Source organism: Quercus robur, chromosome 3, assembly GCF_932294415.1.
Source record: "Quercus robur chromosome 3, dhQueRobu3.1, whole genome shotgun sequence".
Taxonomy (NCBI): Eukaryota; Viridiplantae; Streptophyta; class Magnoliopsida; order Fagales; family Fagaceae; genus Quercus; species Quercus robur.
This window is the reverse complement of record NC_065536.1, coordinates 22,004,041-22,023,382: the sequence shown is the minus strand read 5'-3', so window position 1 is coordinate 22,023,382 and position 19,342 is coordinate 22,004,041. Positions and strand designations below refer to the sequence as shown.

At 40.5% G+C, this 19,342-nt stretch overlaps 1 protein-coding gene across 3 annotated transcripts in view; it reads right to left on the bottom strand.

The window, feature by feature from the left end:
• The window catches only part of LOC126717484 (ankyrin repeat-containing protein ITN1-like), a 77,220-nt gene that overhangs the window by 49,359 nt on the left and 8,519 nt on the right, over positions 1 to 19,342 (bottom strand). The window contains exons 2-4 of one of the 3 annotated variants that reach the window (XM_050419227.1): positions 9,487 to 9,669; positions 9,244 to 9,327; positions 273 to 428 (exon numbers count right to left, since the gene is read on the bottom strand). In XM_050419227.1, the coding sequence (XP_050275184.1) occupies positions 273 to 428; positions 9,244 to 9,327; positions 9,487 to 9,658 (412 nt within the window). In that variant the 5' untranslated portion in view covers positions 9,659 to 9,669. Of the gene's footprint in view, positions 1 to 272; positions 429 to 9,243; positions 9,331 to 9,486; positions 9,670 to 19,342 lie in introns of all 3 variants that reach the window. The other 2 variants (XM_050419226.1, XM_050419229.1) reach the window with 2 other exon arrangements.

Below are 19,342 nucleotides of genomic sequence, written 5' to 3'. Positions count from 1 at the left end.
CTGAAACTGTGCAAACTTGTCACAGGTTTAAAAATAATATCCCGTTTAGGTGCGGATAATTTCAACCTAAACCTTAGAGGCTCAAAGCCAGACAAATCCAGTACTATCCAAAACATTTTACACCTGCAAATTGAGATTATTAAGGGGAAAATCGATTTGGGCTATTCTTTCTATGTTGTCGAGTTGTCCAACAAAGTCAAGACAGAGGAAAAAAAAGTTCCAATTTAAAAGATATAATAACAGGAATTACTCAACGAGAGGAAATTGATTACCTTCTCTTGTGATGTGGACATTATATGATTGGTAATCTATTATGGGAAGGCGCTCCTTGAGATAAATTCTCTCTGATAAGTTCATAATAGCATTTACCAGGGACGAAGTAAGAAACGAAATAGTTCCCAGAGTATCTTTGCTTTTAAACAGATTGCCTACAACGAATAAATCAAGAGTAGCAGATCTTAGTCCTAAACCACGCAACAAAATTGTTAGAGATATATTAGACATATTAGCCCAATATAATAGGTCCAAACCTAATTCTACTTTGTGTGCAAGCTAAGTCTCCTACTTGTACTAGAAGTCTATTAGTCTAGGGTTTAGTCTATTATATATATTCATGTTAGAGTTCATTGTAACATAGGTTATTGTACTACACTCTTATACAATAAAGATGTAGCTCTTGAGGGATTCCTTTGTGGATGTAGGTCAACAAGGCTGAACCATGTAAACCCTCGTGTTCTTAGTGACCTATTCTATGCTTCTCCTTCCGCATCCACTTTAACATATACAACATGATATAACACATCGAGTTGCTAATAATATAATTTAACAAAAATGATCAATACAGCAATGGTTCTAATCCAAAAAAAAAAAAATACAGCAACGGTTGATGGCCTCCTAAATAAGCTAAATTAAGTTGAGTATTAAAAGTAATTAATTTTTATTTAATTTTATTTCAAACACGAATCGAGTTTAAATTTGTCATCAAACTAAATTACATGTTCAAACAAGCTAAGTATATTCATATGATCGGGAGCAACACTCTGTTATTTGCTTTTGATCTTGAGGTTGATGCTGATAAAGTTCTTTTGGGAGAACCGTGGTCATATGATCGGCATCTGGTTGTTTTGCAACATTTTGATGGGAGTAAATCTATTTCGAAGTTAGAATTTAAGACTTGTTCCTTTTGGGTTCAAATCCATGATCTGCCTTTCAAGTATATGACTCTGGAGACTGCTATTGAAATAGGGGAGGCAATCGGCCAGGTTACAATCTCCTAAGATCTATCAGAGGTGAAGGGTGGCACTTTCATGCATGTTCGAATCAATATAGATGTATCCCGACCTTTATGTCGAGGATGGAGAATTATGTTTGATGGAAGGTCCGAAGGGTGGGTTGCTTTTCAATATGAACGTCTACCAAATATATGCTTTTGGTGTGGAATGCTGTCCCATGATGACAAAGACTGCGAGATTTGGTTGAAAAGCAAGGGCACTCTGTCTGTAGTAAACCAATAGTTTGGGCACTAGATAAGAGCTTCTTAGTTTAGCTCATCTAGACGCCAAACGATTAAGGTCAAGGGATATGATTCAAGGAAATCCCAACCTAGTTTAATGAGGCCGTCAGAATCGGGGATTGCAGCTGACTCAGAACAATCAAGGGATGGTAGGAGTGGAAAGGGGGGCGAGAAACCCTGGCCACGGTAGTGGAACGGGGGGGGGGGGGGGAGTGATTAGGAGCTTTTGGGTTCGAATTTGGAAACTACCATGAATGTAAGGAATTCAATTTCGGCCAACTTAGCCCCTAATTTGGAGGCGATAATTGAGGATATTGATAAGGAGCTTAATGATGATTTTCCAATTTCAAATCTTATTGTTTCGAGGATTAAAAAGGATCTCAAGGATAACAAATTCAAATTTGGAATGAGCGGCAGTTTAGCAGACCTGTCATGAGAGGGGGGGGGGGGGGCGGGGGGGGTGAAAATCCAAACATAGTGACAGCCTATAGTGGAGTGATGAATGCAGATTTTGCGGTGGGATGGGCGGATCCTAAGGAAAAAAAAAATAAAGGGGTGAAACTAGGAAAAGGAAAAAAAAAGGTGAAAGGTCCATCAGGTGTAAGAGCACTAGCAATAATGAAGTTTTCTTTTTTTTTTTTGAGAAACAGCAATAATAAAATTAAATAGCTATATTACTATTTTAACTCTACTAAAATACAAAAAATACTTTACAATAGTAAAGGTAATGTTAAAAATTTTACCTAAAGCTATAGTACCAACTACTTTTAACAACGTACGGTAGCTTGAAGCTGAAAAAAAAAATAATAATAACAATTTTATATTCCCACTAACATTAAAATAATATTTTCTCTCTTTCTTTATTTAATTCTTTCCTATTTCTTTTCTTTCTTTCGTTTATCACATAGAGACGGCAAAAATTGCTGAATAGACTATTTCCAGCAAAATATTAGGCGCATGGAATGTGTTCAAACTTATTTAGTTAGTTAGACTCTTTTTGAAAGTCGAGTTTGGTAAACTCGACTTTGGGCTGGAAAGCAAACACTATAGTGGCGTTTTTTTTAGTGGCGTTTGTCTAAAACGCCACTATAGGTACCATATAGTGGCATTTTCTATAAACGCTGTTATAGCCACTATATGTAATACTACTTGTAAAGTCAATATTTTTAGGTTGGCAACCATGAAAAAATTGTAACCTTTAGAACTTAGGGTCTGTTTGGATACCGTTTATTGCTGAAAACTGAAAACTGAAAATACTGTAGCAAAATAATTTCTAAATGTGTGAATAATGTCGTGGGACCCAGTTTTAAAGTTATATTTGCTGAATTCCGTACTTGCGAGTCCCGTGAACAGTGCACGGAACCCATAGAAAAAAAAACGCAGATGCGTAAAGCAATGCAAATGCATTGCTATCCAAACCCAGCCTTAGTTTTTTCTAGTTGTTTAGTCTAGAAATGAAGACTCAAGAAAGTAGGAAAAGATAAGTGCTGAAAAAAAACTCACTTATCTCGACCGATCGAGATTTGTGCAGATCTAAATTCTCACTTTCTTTCTCAACTATTGGATCTAAGGTTTTGATAGATGTAAATACAAACCCTAGAGCACATTTTACTCACACTCAAGAGGGCAGTATTTTGTACACATATTTGAAGTTTTCCAAACCCTTTTTAAGTTACAGCTGAAGACCTTGTGCAAATAACAAATCCAATAATAGAGTAAAGTTGTTGCATCAATTCAACTACCGTTGATGATTTAAAAGTGGAGATCTCAAAGTCACAAACTAGAGAGTTTGTGTGCAATAGTTTCACAATAGAAGAGTATGTGGATTCGGAGTTGCGTGTGGTCACGTAAGTAAATACTATTATACAAACTTCTATTCTATTAGTGAAATGTTGCTGTAAGGTTGAATTTTATCAACTATCTTGTTGGCTTTATTTCATGCCAAATTTGCTTTTATTTTAGCAATTAGTAACCCTGTATTTAGGTGGGAATCATGTAAGGTAATGTGTGAGAGAGTGTAAAGAAATGCTCAAGATTGTGCAAAGAAGTAAGGACTCGCGACTGGATCTCGCGGGTGGCTCGCGGCTTGCAAGCCGCCAAAAAGTTGCACACGTGCCAAGCATGCTAGAAGCTGAAGAGTCGCGTTAGCTGTTGCACTACAGGACAAAATTCCCAGGCTGGCCAGGTCGTTAGCTCGCGGCTTGAACTTGCGACTCAACCTAGTCGCGAGGTCAAGTCGCTAAAACACCTTGTTTGGGAAAAACTGACTTTTCACATTCCTTCTCATCCTACTATATATATAACCTTATACCCACGATTTTGAGAGAGCTTCCAGAGAGGATTTTGTGAGAGAAACCCTAGAGAAAAACAAGATTGATTCATCCACAATCTTCACATAAAGACTCTTCAAATTCCTCTACTCTCTTCCTCTCCATTGTCAAATCCTTGAAAGGTACATTACCAAAACCTTTTCTCACCATACCCATATCTATGAGAAGGCCATTTGGTGTTTAGGAAGCAGTTAAGAAGGGACCAATTTCATATTGGTAGATGTTATGGTCAAGTAGCGGAATCCGGCAAGCTAAAGAAGAAATAGGTTCGACATAACCTCGTTGGAGTAGGAGCTTGGAGGGCTTAGGTACATTGGGTAGATTAGGCTTGGAGGGTCTTCTGCTGTTCATATATCCCAACTACATTCTTTAGTGGATTGTTTACCACTTAAAGGGCGGCAGAGAGGTTTTACACCGAGGGCTTCGGTTTCCTCTTTGATAACACATCGAGTATTGTCCTTATGTTTGCATCTCTCTTCCCTTAATCTTTTCCATTTAATTTCTGCTATGAATGTGATTTTATTTGGTTTAGATTGTTTATCAATTATGCATTAAGCTTATGTTCATTTTCCGCACATTAAATGTTTCACCATATTTTGATGGTAGCAACTATGCCTTTTGGAAGGTAAGGATGAAAGCATTTCTGTGTTTTATTGATGAGGCTGTTTGGGATGCTGTTGAAATAGGTTGGACAAAGCCAGAGGTAGCCAAATCCACTTGGGATAAGGCAGCTCTCGCGGTGTCAAATGCTAATAGTAAAGCACTTAATGCAATTTTTTGTGGTGTGTCCCTAGATGAATTCCATCGGATTTCTCATATCACCGTTGCCCAGGAAGCATGGCAGATTTTGGAAACCACTTATAAGGGTACAAAGAAAGTTAAAGACACAAAGATACAAATGCTGACTACCCAGTTTGATGAGCTCAGGATGAGCGAGGATGAGTCCTTTGACTCTTTCTATAGTAAGCTAAATGAAGTGGTAATTGGCAAGTTTAACTTGGCAGAGAAAACGGAGGACTCGAAAGTTGTAAGAAAAATTCTTCGTTCATTGCCGGAGAGCTTCCGTGCAAAGGTGACTGCAATTAAGGAGAGCAAAGACCTTGATGAAATCAAAGTCCAAGAGCTGTTGTGTAAATAGCTTGTTCTATTCTTCACTGCTTTGAACTTTCTTATTCTACACCTGTCTCTGAACTATGTCTTGATTGAGTGCTTTGGTGCTATATTTTTGACAATAACGTGTTACTAATGTTCTGAGTATTCCTCTATTGTGCTCTGTATTGTGGCCTTTTCTGCTTGTTCACAGATGGCACATTCTCCTACAAAGAAGAAGACTCCTACTAAGAAAGTTGACAAAATGTTAAAAATGGACCATAACTTATTTAGGTCGGTTTAACACTTTGATAGATATAGGGATTCTTTCTTGAGGGGTACCATCATTCAGGAAAGATTTGTTGACTTAGGGGATTTTAGGGACACCTTCATTCCAAGTTGCTTTGAGGGCAGAGGATGGGATAAATTACTGAATGACCTACCTGTTGTCTATGAGCCTTTAATTAGAGAATTCTATGCAAATGCTGTGATAAGGGAGGATGAGTTGAGTTGTTGGGTTAGAAGAAAGGAATTCACCATAGATGCCCATGATATTGATGAGGTGCTAGGGCTTGAAGGATTAGAGACTTTGACTTCACCAACTACAAGGACAGGATGCTTTTTATAGAAACTGTCCAAACTCGCATTGGTGGACAACGAGAAGGGAGATGCCTCAACACTACCGCATTTCTAGCTGACATGAGGTGCCTAACCACCATCATGATGTTCAATCTGTATCCTGTGAGGAAGCTGACTACAATCAATAATGCCAGAGCTATCTTCCTCATGGAACTTAAGGAGAAAACTTTCATTGACATCAGCTCTCACATCTTTGACACTATTGTGGATGAGACTAAAACCACTTCTAGGCCCAAGCTGATCTTTCCTAGCCTTCTTATGAGGCTTTTCAGAGTAAAAGGTGTTGAAATCCCTCAAGATATCAGTCCCATGTCTACACCTTCAGCTATCAACAAGCTAACCATCATCAGGATTCAAGTTCGTCTTCTAGGTGATGAAGAGGTAGGTGATCAAGATGAGGGTGACCAAATGGAGACTGAGACAATGACTGTAGGACAAGCTTCAACACCCAGAAGCCGAGGCAAGAGGAGAAGAGCTTCAACCTCATCAGAGGTACCACCTGATGCATTCCAGATCATTCTTGAGAGGATTGATGGACTCAAAGAGGTCCAGAATAAGCATACTGACAGGATGGCAGCACTTCAGGATCAACTTAACATACTTTCAACCAAGTTTGACAGCTTTAGCACCCAGCAATGACCCTTTGGCTATTCCGGTCAAAAAGGGGGAGAACTTTTAAGGAATAGCTCCTGAGAGGGAGTGTTAGTTTAAGGGGGAGCTGTTTATGCTTTGGTTTTACTTTATGTTTATTATAGTTTATGGGTTTAATGTGTCTAAGCACTTAGGTTAATGTTTTGGTTTTAAACTCATGGATCTGTTTTATTACAACTCATGTTACATTGGTTTGTTAATATTTAAAGTTGTTTTCCAGTATGTTTGTGGTGGTTTGTGCCTATGTTGCTTTTGTAAGCTTTTAGGGTTTGTTTCCATGTGTTTTGTAGGCTTTTATGGTTTGTACCATGCTATGCAGCCTTTATGTTCTGTTACCATAATACTTCTAGCTAAATGTTATGCATTTTCTTTAAGTATTCTCACTCTTGTGCCCTAGTAGGATTTTGTTCCTAGATGCATATACTTTAAGTATTGTGCATTGGTTGAGTGTTGGCCATGCAAGTAATTTGTATTGAGCTTATTAACTTGTATGTCTGGATGTTCATTCCAAGTGCAAATGAGCATTGTGGTCACTATTTTATAATGATTACCTGTTTGGTCAAGCCATGGTTTATTTCTCATTCCATTTTGCTTGATCGCATTGTGCTTGTCTCATATGCCTTACAAGTTTTCTGCATACAATGATCAAATTGTGTTGTTGTGTTTCAGGAGTTACTTGTTCATATGTTTCAAGAGCTTATCAGATTTTAGAGTTAGGTGTGAGTGAGTTTTGTTCAACGGTTCCCAACTCACATATTAAGTCTAGAGTTTGTTTTAGGGTTTTGTCATGGAATAGCCAAAGGGGGAGATTGTAAAGTTGAATTTTATCAACCATCTTGTTGGCTTTATTCCGTGCCAAATTTGCTTGTATTTTAGCAATTAGTAACCCTATATTTAGGTGGGAATCATGTAAGGGTAGTGTATGAGAGAGTATGAAGAAATGCTCAAGATTGTGCAACGAAGCAGGGACTCGTGACTGGATCTCGCGGGTGGCTCGCAGCTTGCAAGCCGCCAGAAAGTTGAACACGTGCCAAGCATGCCAGAAGTTAAAGAGTCGCACCAGCTGTTGCACTACAGGACAAAAGTCCCAGGCTGGCCAGGCCATTAGCTCGCAGCTTGAACTCGAGACTCAACCCAGTTGCGAGGTCAAGTCGCCAAAACACCCTGTTTGGGAAAAACTGACTTTTCACATTCCTTCTCACCCTACTATATATATACCCTTATGCCCACGATTTTGAGAGAGCTTCCAAAGAGAATTTTGAGAGAAAAACCCTAGAGAAAAACAAGATTGATTCATCCACAATCTTCACATAGAGACTCTTCAAATTCTTCTACTCTCTTCCTCTCCATTGTCAAATCCTTGAGAGGTACATTACCAAAACCTTTTCTCACCATAACCATATCTGTGAGAAGACCATTTGGTGTTTAGGAAGCAGTTAAGAAGGGACCAATTTCATATTGGTAGATGCTATGGTCAAGTAGCGGAATCTGGCAAGTTAAAGAATAAATAGGTTCGGCGTAACCTCGTTGGAGTAGGAGCTTGGAGGGCTTAGGTACATTGAGTAGATTAGGCTTGGAGGGTCTTCTGCTGTTTATGTATCCCAACTACATTCTTTAGTGGATTGTTTACCTCTTGGAGGGCGGCAAAGAGGTTTTACGACAAGGGTTTCGGTTTCCTCTTCAATAACACAACGAGTGTTGTCCTTGTGTTTGCATTTCTCTTCCCTTAATCTTTTCCATTTAATTTCTGCTGTGAATGTGATTTTATTTGGTTTAGATTGTTTATCAATTCTGCATTAAGCTTATGTTCATTTTCCGCACATTAATTGTTTGATATTAAGCTTGAATTGGTAATTTGTAAATTGGGGGTCTAAACGTTCAAGGTGTTTCATACACTTATTGAACTCTTAGTTGTCTTGAGGATTATTTAGGATAAATCCTCCTCAAATTTATTACTTTGAAACCACAGTTTCAAAAGTTTTCCTGTGTCATCATTCTTGGTGTTAATGTGATTTGTGATTGTGTGATGTTTGTTTAAATCATATCTAACTGCATAATTAATCACTTTAATTAATTGGCTAGAGATTTGATTGAATCTGACTCAACTGGGGTCTAAAACCATAACACTAATCATAGTGGTTAGTAGTTTTTTTTTTTTTTTTTCCTGATCCTGTTAATCCCAGTGCTCTTCTTAGTACTTTCTTTACCATAGAATGAAAAAATAAAAATGCAAGTTCTTTATAATATATATGTGAGATATTTTATTCTCAAAGTTTGACTAATTGTCTTAGGGGAAACATTATCATGTAGTGTGTGACTAAGAAAGATAAAATTGTCACTTAAATAATAAAATTCAAGTGCAAAAAATAAAAAGAATAATTTGACATTCAAGGGATGAATAAGTAAGAAATCAAAATTAGTTATAGACATCAGTTTCAATTCCTTTCCTGTATATGATCGTAGGTATGCGACTTTTTAAATCAGATTGTTCCCTGCTGAAAGCTAGTGCTATTAACCCAATCCATTAAAAATCACTATCCATGTTTTGATTCTAAAATTATGTTTTTGGGTCGATTTATATTTTTTTCATGGGGAGTTTATCACTGGAATGCAACTTCATAAACATTTGGGTTGGAAGACAATTTTTGTATTTCAATTTATTACAATTCTTATTTTAAAGTTGTAAGATCCATAGAACAATATAGTATATTATGTTTCAATTTATTACATTTGTTCTTAAAAAAAAAAAACCATTTTTGGATGATATTTTGAATAATTGCTACATATATTATGTAAATTATTCCAACAAAAATATATGAAATGAAGATTTGAAATAAGCTCTTAAACTATAATAAGAAAATACACAACATCTCATATTTAATAGTTTTCCTGCGCATTGCACGTGTTAGCGACAAGTTGGTATATAATCTGCTGCGAGATTGTATAAAATTATTGCTTTCAAAATAAAAAGTTTGATGTAAAAACCAAAACAAAAAAAACTAGACAGATGAGGGGACTTACTTTTCTGCGTGCGAATGACAGCTGCATGCAAGACATTCATGCCTTTCCTTCCCCGCGAGTAGAATTTTGTGTCAGGGTTGCCCTCTACTAAAGTGAAGGGAAAGACAAAAAGAAAATAAGTTAGTATATTATCAAATCAGAATTGATTTATTTATTTACTTAGTAGAAGTAGAGACAAAAAATGGATTTCAACAATAAAGCAGAATCAGCAGATAAAAATTTTGCTGCCAAATAGACACCTACTCTTTTCTAGGATAAGCAGAGCAACTTGGTAACGCTCTCTATCCACAGCCCTGAACAGAGGAGATTCTTCATCATCGGCATTATGCCAGTTATCATCTTCCAACTCTTTATTCCGTAGTAGTGGTTCTTCAATATCTTCGTGTCCTGCACTACCCAATGGAGCGTTGCCCATCTCCAGATGCCCTAAACCAGCAGCAATATGCTTTAGGGTGTTGTTTGTTTTATACAGAAACGATGGACAATCATTTATAATTTGTTACGCAACACATCCTTCTTTCCATATTTTGCTGCAACATCAAGAATGGTGTTTTATGTGAATGTTACCAAAGGAACGGTAGCGAGGTCATGTAAATCAGCCAACAAATTGCACCATTTAACTTTACCTAAAATCAATGCTATCAATATATTTTAAAAAAAATTCTTCATATGTTTCAATGTTCTTATTAGTGTTTTGGACCGCGTTTTGGTTTGTCTAATAAAACGGAATATTTCAGTACCAACTTATTTAAGTGTACTATATTTCCAGATTACCGCTAATAAATTTTGTAATATATATATATATATATATATATATAGTACAAAATTTATATCCTTAAGTCCGCATCACATGATATCATACCATATCAAATTATTAATTCAAAATAACAAAAAAAAAATATATGCATTCTTAATATCATCAATACACAATGATAATATAAGTAATAATATGTCATATATGAGTAAAGGAAAAAAATATATATTAATGAAGAAAACAAAAACATGTCATGTGTGAGTAATGTAAACAAGAAAAATACATTGTTAAAGTAAAATAATAATAAAATGCCATATGTGACTAAGTAATACAAAAATAAGTTTAGGAAAAAAATAATGATTCATTTACATACCAGCCAAAATAATCATACCGGCTATAATTTAGTTGAATGGACAGAAACAGGTGAAATTGGGTAAAATATGTTAGAATTTAGAACAAGATAGAATAGAGGGGTGTTTTGTATTGATTAATTACTTGGAATGAAAATTTTTCGGCCATTCTAGGTGGAATGGAACAAAATTCAAAGCATGCAGTGATATGTTTTAATTAAAGAAAAAATATGAATTCAGTAATAAGTTATTGGATGATGTCATATTATTTAGAGTTATATCAGGTATAACTTGAATCCAACTCATATATATTATGTCAGGTGTAACTTTAAGTAAAATTTCACTATTCAATATTTTTTTATATGATACAAATTTTGACAACTTCACTATTGAATTACATTTTCTTCTAATACCTTTCCATGTTTGCAAAATTTCAATACAATCAAACTTAAATAATTATTTCATGTATTAAATCTTTACTGTAGGGACAAAGTTTGGAACCCAAGCCCGAATCGCATGGAATCCTGGTCCAAAAAGCCCAATACAATGAATTTTGTAGAATATGGGTCAAAGAACTAGCTTTAGATGAGTTGAGCAATGACTTGCATGGGATTAAGGAACAAACAAACAAGAATAAAAACTATTATGATCGAAGGACCTTCTGTCCGAGGAGACTTAGAATTTTATTTATGAATACAGATCACCACATTAGAGTTCTTTTGCATGCTACAGTATTATTATCTTCTTTTTCGCCCCCTACTTCATAGGGGCTTCTTTACATTATATAGGCTCTTTCTGATCATCTGGGTCTTACACTTGTTGATCATCTAGACCTCCACTTGAGCACCCGTCCCATTAGACATCCCTTTCGGTCCTTTGTGAGTTGCGGCAGCCAAGGCAACACTATTCAGGGGTCTTCTCCACATTAATGCGGCCAGAAAAGCAGCTGCAATGCATTTAATGTGGTGGTGGCAGCCTTTCCTTAGATATTTTGAGTTTTCTTCTCTTTCACGCGTTCAAGGGGCGTACTTCAACCACTTGAATATACACTTGGTCTGGGTTTGCTGTGTCCGAAGAGAAATTCCTCCTCGGACTTTCTTCCCTTTGTCTCCCAATGCTGAGGCTTGTAAAGTAGATCACCTAAGTCATGCTTCTCTCCTTAGGCTTGTTAGTGTCCTCGGACAAGGCCTAAGGCCCAATACATTATTTTGGGCTATAGTCCCCACAATAGCCCCTCAAAACTCTGGTTTTTCTCTCCATCCGAGGAGAAAAGCGGGGTTTTGATTTTTTGGAGAGATAAGATCAATTAATTTTTAGTTCACACGTGCGGGAGTGGTTGCTTCTGACGCGTTGTAGATTGTGATGCGCTATTAATTGCTCCAGGCGGCTATGTGTTCCCCCATCCAACAGCGAAGCGTAGATCCAATGGCTGGCATTCCTCCTTGAATTTTGAGCGGGAGCAACCTTTCCCCTCCTTCCTTGCTATATAAAGCCTTGATGAAACTCTTTTGCCTTTCTTTTTTTACGAACTTCCAAGAACTTCAGAGAACTTCAGCGCCCAGTCTTCCTAAAATGCACCAGACCTTTGAATTCCCGTAGTCATTCCTGTGAGAAGTTTTCCCTTGAACAGATCTCTGAAAGCTTTAGAGACTATTGTACGGATACTAGTAAGTTCTTATTCCTTCACATTACCCTATCTTCATCTCGGCCTTCCTCCTCGGCCCTTCAATTCATATAGATGGGTAAATTCAAGCGTTTAGTAGATACACTAGCCGCCATGGAGGCTTTTAGAGCTAGGTACCGCATTCCACAGGGGGTGGTTTTGGCGTATTGTCCCAAAGACTAAGTACTGACCGATAAAGATGTGGGTAAAGTCGTCATTCCCATGATTGCTTTCATAGAGGGAGGGATGACGCTTCCCATGCGTAGGATTACCCGAGATTACTTGCTTAACCATAGGTTGACACCTTATCAGTGCGCCCCCAACCTATTTAGGGTCTTGGGCAGCATAGATGCCCTGAACAAGCAGATAGGCTTAAGTCTCACATGGCACAACGTAGTTCACATGTACGAGTGCCACCATCTTGCCAAACCGGGGTACTACCTTAAATCTTGGTCCGAGATCGTTAGGCTAATCTCCTGTCTTCCTAAGTCCAATAAGGGTATGAAGGATGACTACCTGATTGCCTCGGGGGAATGGAGCGACAGTCTTTATTGTTCAACTCGGGCAGGAGATCCAGGTGCGGTACCTCTAGGATCAATCCCTTGGGAAGGGGATTTAACCCTTTAGTTTTATTTCTTTCGCTTGGAAATTCAAACTTTTCCCCTTTTTTTTTAATTTTTTTAGAAAATGTCTTTTTAACAATCTGACTACAATTCCCTTCTCTGCTGTTTTGCAGATCGAGCCCACGTTGCTTCTCGGCTAAGCCATACAAATGTTCAAGCCCTCAACTATCTCCTGAGGTCAGAGATCTTCATTCACGAGGAAGGACAATTGCGTGCCGCCCACTTGATCTTGGGTTACGAGCCCTTATCCCGCACTTTTTTGGATGTCAGCCAATCAATAAGAGCGGGTAGTACAAGGTTATCTCAGATTGACATGTCGAAGCCGGGATTCTTGGCTCGAAGGGACCTTCCACCGGTTACTCTGCCCATTCTTCAAAATCATCAACCAGCTGCACAGCTACCTCCACAAGACAATCCCAAAGCTGCAGCATTTGTTGAAGAGGAGACCGAGTCATCTTGTCTTTCACTAGAGGAGGAGATAGACGAGTTCTATTTTAAGGAGGATAACCCAAAAGCTCCCCTAATTGAACTCTCGAACGCCGAGGGCGAGCCTGATAGAAACTCAACAATTTTCGTTCCTCCTCTTGTTATTGCCTGCCCGGACGACTCCTCCGACGAAGAGGTGGATGGCATGGCCTCAAACAAAGGCAATAAGAGTTTATGGGAGCTCATGGCTGCTTAAGGTAAGGGGCAAACCTCGAAAGCGCCCACTAAGTCCCAAACTCCCTCCAACCTTCCTCCTGCTCCTTCACAGGTCCCCGCCGACCTCGGCCTGAAAGTCAATCCCGACTTGAAGAAGAAAAGGCCGGTCGAGTCCCTTGAGGAAGGCGAGGTGGGTCCTCGCCAGGGCACGAAACAAAAAAAAGTGATCCGAGAGCCTCGGGACAAAAGGGCTCCATCAGTGGAGAGCCGAGATGAGCTGGAAAGGACTAAAGTGCGCATCCCGCTGCATACTTGAAGCCCTCAGCTCGAGGTGGACGAAGCAGCAATTCCCTACAATGCCTCAGTCCGGGAGTACTAGAGGGGCCGAGCAGGGTACATTGCTGAAGCCCTGGAGCAACCCATGCTCCTTCCTTAGGACATGGAAGCTTACAGGCACATTTTGCAAAATGAACTCTTCCTGTCTCTGAAGAGGGATCTTGTGATGGTAAGACAACTTATCCTCTTACAGGCATAATTATTGGGCCATACTATATTCTAACTCATGCCATTTTGTGATTTTTTGGCAGATTACTCAACAGGTCTTTGTGGCCGAGGAGTGGTGTCGTGACGCTCGCAAGATGGCTGATGCTGAAGCCATCTCTCATGCCGAGGTAGAGAAGACACTAGGGGCCCTCAAGCAGGAGCAGTATGAACTGGTTGAGAAGTTCAAGGAAGCGGAGACAGGCCGTAGGAGCACTGAGGTTAGCCTGAAGAACGCTGAGAAACAAGCTGAAGACCAACACTAGTTGCTACACGTGACTGAGATTAACCTTGCCATCGAAAAGCAAGCCGTTCTGAATCTCAAAACCGCGTTGCAGAAAGCTAAGGAAGAGGTCCAACTAGCCAAGGAAGCAGCCGAGGCCGAGAAGAGGGCTGCTTATCAGCTTGGAGTGGAGGAGATGAAAACAAGGCTCACCGAGGAATTGTCAGAAGTATGCAGGGATTACTGCAGCATTACATGGGGTTAGGCTCTCAATGTTGTGGGTGTCCCTGCAGATTCTGCTTGGAGGTTGCCCGAAAATGTCTTCTACCCTCTAGAGATCCAGGAGGTCCCTGCTGATGCCCCTGAAGCTTCTGAACAGCCTACGGCTGTCCCTGATGCCATCCCCATAGCCGAAATTACTAAGGGCTCTAGCCAGGTCACCGTCCAAAGTGAGGATGCTGAGGGGGAGAAAGGCAAAGGTAAGGGCAAAGGGAAGAAACCGTCCTCCAAATCTAAGGATCCTTCTAAGGAGACAGTTACTGAGGCCGAGGGTCATGGGGTTGACCCAAAAGCCAAGGATGTTCCTACTCCTCAGCCAAAGCAAAAAGAAGATCCCCCTGCTGAGGTTTAGCACCTAGGGTTTTTCTCTTTCTCTTTTTTTTGTATCATTTTGAAGAGAAGTTGTATTATATTTTTGTTTTCAAATACTTCTCATCCAATAGTATTGTATTATCTCCATTTATTAATATAAATGCTCTTTCTCTCATTCTTTATTCTTCTGCTTGATGTTGATGGGATTTTATTGTATTGTTCCGAGTCAATGTGACTGTTGCTTTAGTTGAAGTTTACAACAAGATTTTGCCAATATAATCAAGTGATAAGAGTAGGACTGTGCAATGAACTTTAGGCAGTGAAGGCTGCAGTGCAAGACTTTGGTTGTGTTTAAACTGGATAGATGCCATAAGTTATTAATTTCCCTTAAGCCTGTGGTCCGAGGAGCCATGCAGGACTTAGGTTCTGTTTAAAACTTGGATAGATGCCATAAGTTATTAATTTCCCCTAAGCCTGTGGTCCGAGGAGCCATGTAGGACTTAGGTTCTGTTTAAAACTTGGATAGATGCCATAAGTTATTAATTTCCCCTAAGCTTGTGGTCCGAGGAGCCATGCAGGACTTAGGTTCTGTTTAAAACTTGGATAGACGAAAGACGTGCAACTATCATGAAATATAGTGTAGGCAAAATCATTTTTATTAATAATAATACCTTCTTAGCTTATTTACATTCCATGGGCGGGGTACAGCTCTCTCATCTAAGTCCTCCAAATAATATGCACCTATTCCTGCCACCGAAGTGATGCGGTACGGGCCTTCCTAGTTAAGTCCCAGCTTTCCCCAAGATGGGTTCTTAGCGCTGCCCAAAATTTTTCTTAGCACTAGGTCTCCTAGCCCTAGTGGCCGCAGTTTTACATTGGCATCATACCCCTGCTTGAGCTTCTAGTGGTAATAGGCCAGTTGGATCATTGCCTTTTCTCTTTTCTCCTCGATTAAATCTAAACTTCTTTCTAGGAGTTCGTCATTGTTGCTTGGGGTAAAGGTGCTTGCTTTCAACATTGGAAAGCTAGTTTCTAAGGGGAGTATAGCCTCGGCCCCGTAAGTCATAGAAAAAGGAGTCTCTCCCGTTGACCGTCGTGGCGTAGTCCAATAGGTCCATAGGACGTGTGGTAGTTCTTCCACCCATCTTCCCTTTGCATCATCCAATATCTTCTTTATCCCATTAACTATGACCTTATTTACAACCTCGGCTTGCCCGTTTCCTTGAGGATAGGCCAGAGTGGAATATCAGTTCGTAATTCACAGGTCGCAGCAGTATTTCCTGAGGTCTTACTATCAAATTGAAGGTCGTTGTCCGAGATAAGGGTATGAGGAATTTAGAAGCGTGTAATGATGTTTCCCCAAATGAATTTCTTTGCATCCACGTCCCTAATGTTGGCTAGAGGCTCAGCTTCGACCTATTTGGTGAAATAATTTGTGCCGACCATCAAGTATCGCTTGTTTCCTGCTGCTTTCGGGAAAGGGCCCACAATATCCAGACCCCATTGAGCGAACGGCCAAGGATTGGAGAGGGGATTAAGGACCCCTCCCGGTTGGTGGATATTTGGGGCAAACCTCTGGCATTGGTCGCACTTCTTGACATATTCTTGGGCCTCTTTTTGCATGCCCGGCCACCAGTACCTTTGAGTGAGGGCTCTATGTGCCAGCGATCTTCCTCCTGTGTGACTACCACAAATTCCCTCATGCAATTCTTCGAGTAACATCTCTAATGCTTCTGAGTGCACGCATAATAGATATGGCCCAGAATAGGAGCGCTTGTACAGCTTATGATCTCCTGACAGCCAGAACCGATGAGCTTTTCTTCGTATTTTCTCGGCTTCCGTTTTCTCTTCGGGCAATACATCATCCTTGAGAAAACTCACTATGGGATCCATCCAGCTCGGACTCACTCTGACTTGATGGATTCGAACCATGTCCTTTTTGATTGCATCTGCCTTGCACAAATCCTCGACGAGGATGATTCGGGGTAGACCCTGCTCCGAGGACGTCGCAAGAGTGGTTAATGAATCCGCATGTGTGTTCCCGCTTCTAGAGACGTGCGTCAAGTTGAAAAATTCAAAGTCCGACTATAAGCGCTTAACTTGACTAAGGTATCCCTACATTCTTACATCCCTAGCTTCCAACTCGCCCCTCACCTGGCCTACAACCAGTCTGGAATCCGAGAACACTTCTAAGGCCTTTCCCCCTAGTTTCTGCACCATAGTCATTCCTTGCAATAAAGCCTCATACTCAGCTTCGTTGTTTGTAGCCGAGAACCCTAGTCTCAATGATTTTTCAATGGTAATCCTTTCGGGGGATATTAGAACCAACCCTACCCCAGATCCCCTTTGGTTTGCCGCCCCATCAACATAGACTTTCCACCGTGAGGCTCCTTGTGTAGAGATTGTGCCAACCGATTTTCTATCCATGTTTTCCTCCTCTACTACTGCTTCTACTGTGGGTTCAGTAAATTCGACTATTAAATTAGTGAGAACTTGGCCCTTGACGGAGGTCCGAGGCATGTATTTAATATCGAAAACCCCTAGGAGCGTGCTCCACATGGCAATTCTTCCTGTGTAATCGGCGCTTCGGAGTACCGACCTGAAGGAAAGTTGAGTTAGGACAACAACCGTGTGTGCCTGGAAGTAGTGGGGGAGTTTCCGTGTAGCATGCACTACTGCAAGAATTGCCTTCTCCAATGGTAGGTAACACACCTCGGCCTCATGTAATGATTTACTCACATAGTAAACTGGCCGTTGTACGCCGTTGTCAACCCGTATTAACACCAGGCTCACAGTGTGAGGGGCCACTACTATGTAGGCAAACAGAACTTCGTCAGCCTCAGGGCTAGACATGATGGGCGGCCGCGACAGGTACTCTTTAAGTTGCCAGAAGGCTAAGGCACAGTCCTCGGACCACTCAAATCCTTTCCACTTGTTCATCAGGAGGTAGAAAGGATGGCATTGGTCTGCAGATTGGGAAATAAACAAATTCAATGCCGCGATCATTCCAGTGAGTTTCTGGACTTCTTTTGGGTTCCAAGGAGCTTGTAAGTTATGAATTTCTTTGATTTGGTCTGGGCTCACCTCTATTCCCCTATGAGTTACCATATAGCCCAAAAATTTGCCGGACAAGACACCAAATGAGCACTTAGAGGCATTAAGACGCAGTTTGTGTTTTCATAAGATGCCAAAGATTACTTTGAGATCTCTCACATGCTCGGATACCATTTTACTCTTTACTACCATATCGTCTATGTAGACTTCAACACTTTTGCCTAGTTGTGGTTCAAACATTCTGGTCATCATCCTTCGGTAGGTAGACCCTGCATTCTTTAATCCGAATGGCATCACTTTGTAGTGGTAGTTTCCGACAGGAGTCAAGAATGCTGTTTTTTCTTGATCTCCCGGGGCCAGTGGTATTTGATGATAACCCTGGAAGGCATCCAAGAAGCTCATTCGAGGGTGGCCTACAGTTACGTCTACCAACCGGTCTATCCGAGACATTAGGAATTGGTCTTTTGGGCACGCCTTGTTCAAGTCTGTGAAATCTACGCAGACTCGCCATTTCCCAGTTTTCTTTTTTACCACTACTATATTCGCCAACCACTCAAGGTAAAAGACTTCTTTGATAGCCCCTGCCTTTTTCAGCTTTGTCACTTCGTCCTTAACAGAGTCGGCATGCTCTTTTAACGGGCGTCGAGGTGGTTGCTTTTTGGGAATAGAGGATGGGTTAACATTTAGGTAATGGCAAATGAGATTTGGATCAACCCTTAGGGCATCGTAGGCGTCCCATGCAAATACATCAACATTTTCTTTTAGAAACCCAATCAATTCCTCTCTCTCTCTCGGAGGGGTAGTTTCGAGCCGACTTGAAAGAATCTCTCTGGGTCATTGTCAACAGTAACCCTTTCTAGACTTTCGCATTTTGTCTCCTCGATTGGCTCATCAACGGGTATTGCCAAGATGGCTGATTGCTATAAGTCCTTTCCTATAGAAACCGAGGATTCTACATTAGACTAGCGTGAGATGGCAGCCACCATGCATTGTCTAGCCATGACTTAATTTCCTACAATCTCCTCTACTCGACCCTCTGACGGGTATTTTACCTTCTAGTGAAGTGTAGAAGAAACGGCTCTTAAGGCGTGGAGCCAAGGTCTGGCCACTATGGCTGTGTACAGTGAGTAGGCATCGACCACGATGAAATCCACCTCCACCACATTTGAACTGGTCTGTATGGGCAGTCTAATTTGTCACTTTGGTGTAACAATCTTCCCTTCGAAACTTACCAAAGGGGAGTCATATGCTGTTAGGTCCTCGGGCTTTAGGTTCAGCTCCTTGTACAGATCAGTGTACATTACTTCCACAACACTGCCCTGGTCTACCAGTACTCTCTTCACGTCAAACCCCTCAATCCTAAGTGTAACTACCAAAGCATCATCATGGGGTTAGATGGTTCCAATCTTATCCTCGTCCGAGAATCCCAGCACAGGTGAGGCTCCCTTCTTAGACCTTTTGGATTCCCTATCATTGTCCTTGGTGGAGAGCCGAGCCACAGACATTACCTTAGAGGGAAAAGAGCCGATTCTTCCCGGAGCGGCAAGGATGACATTTATTGTGCCCATGGGAGGTCTTAGAGATATGTCTCTACAAGGTTCTTGGTTTACCTGACCCAGATGACCACTGGAAGGACGTAACAGGTGCAGCAATTTTCCT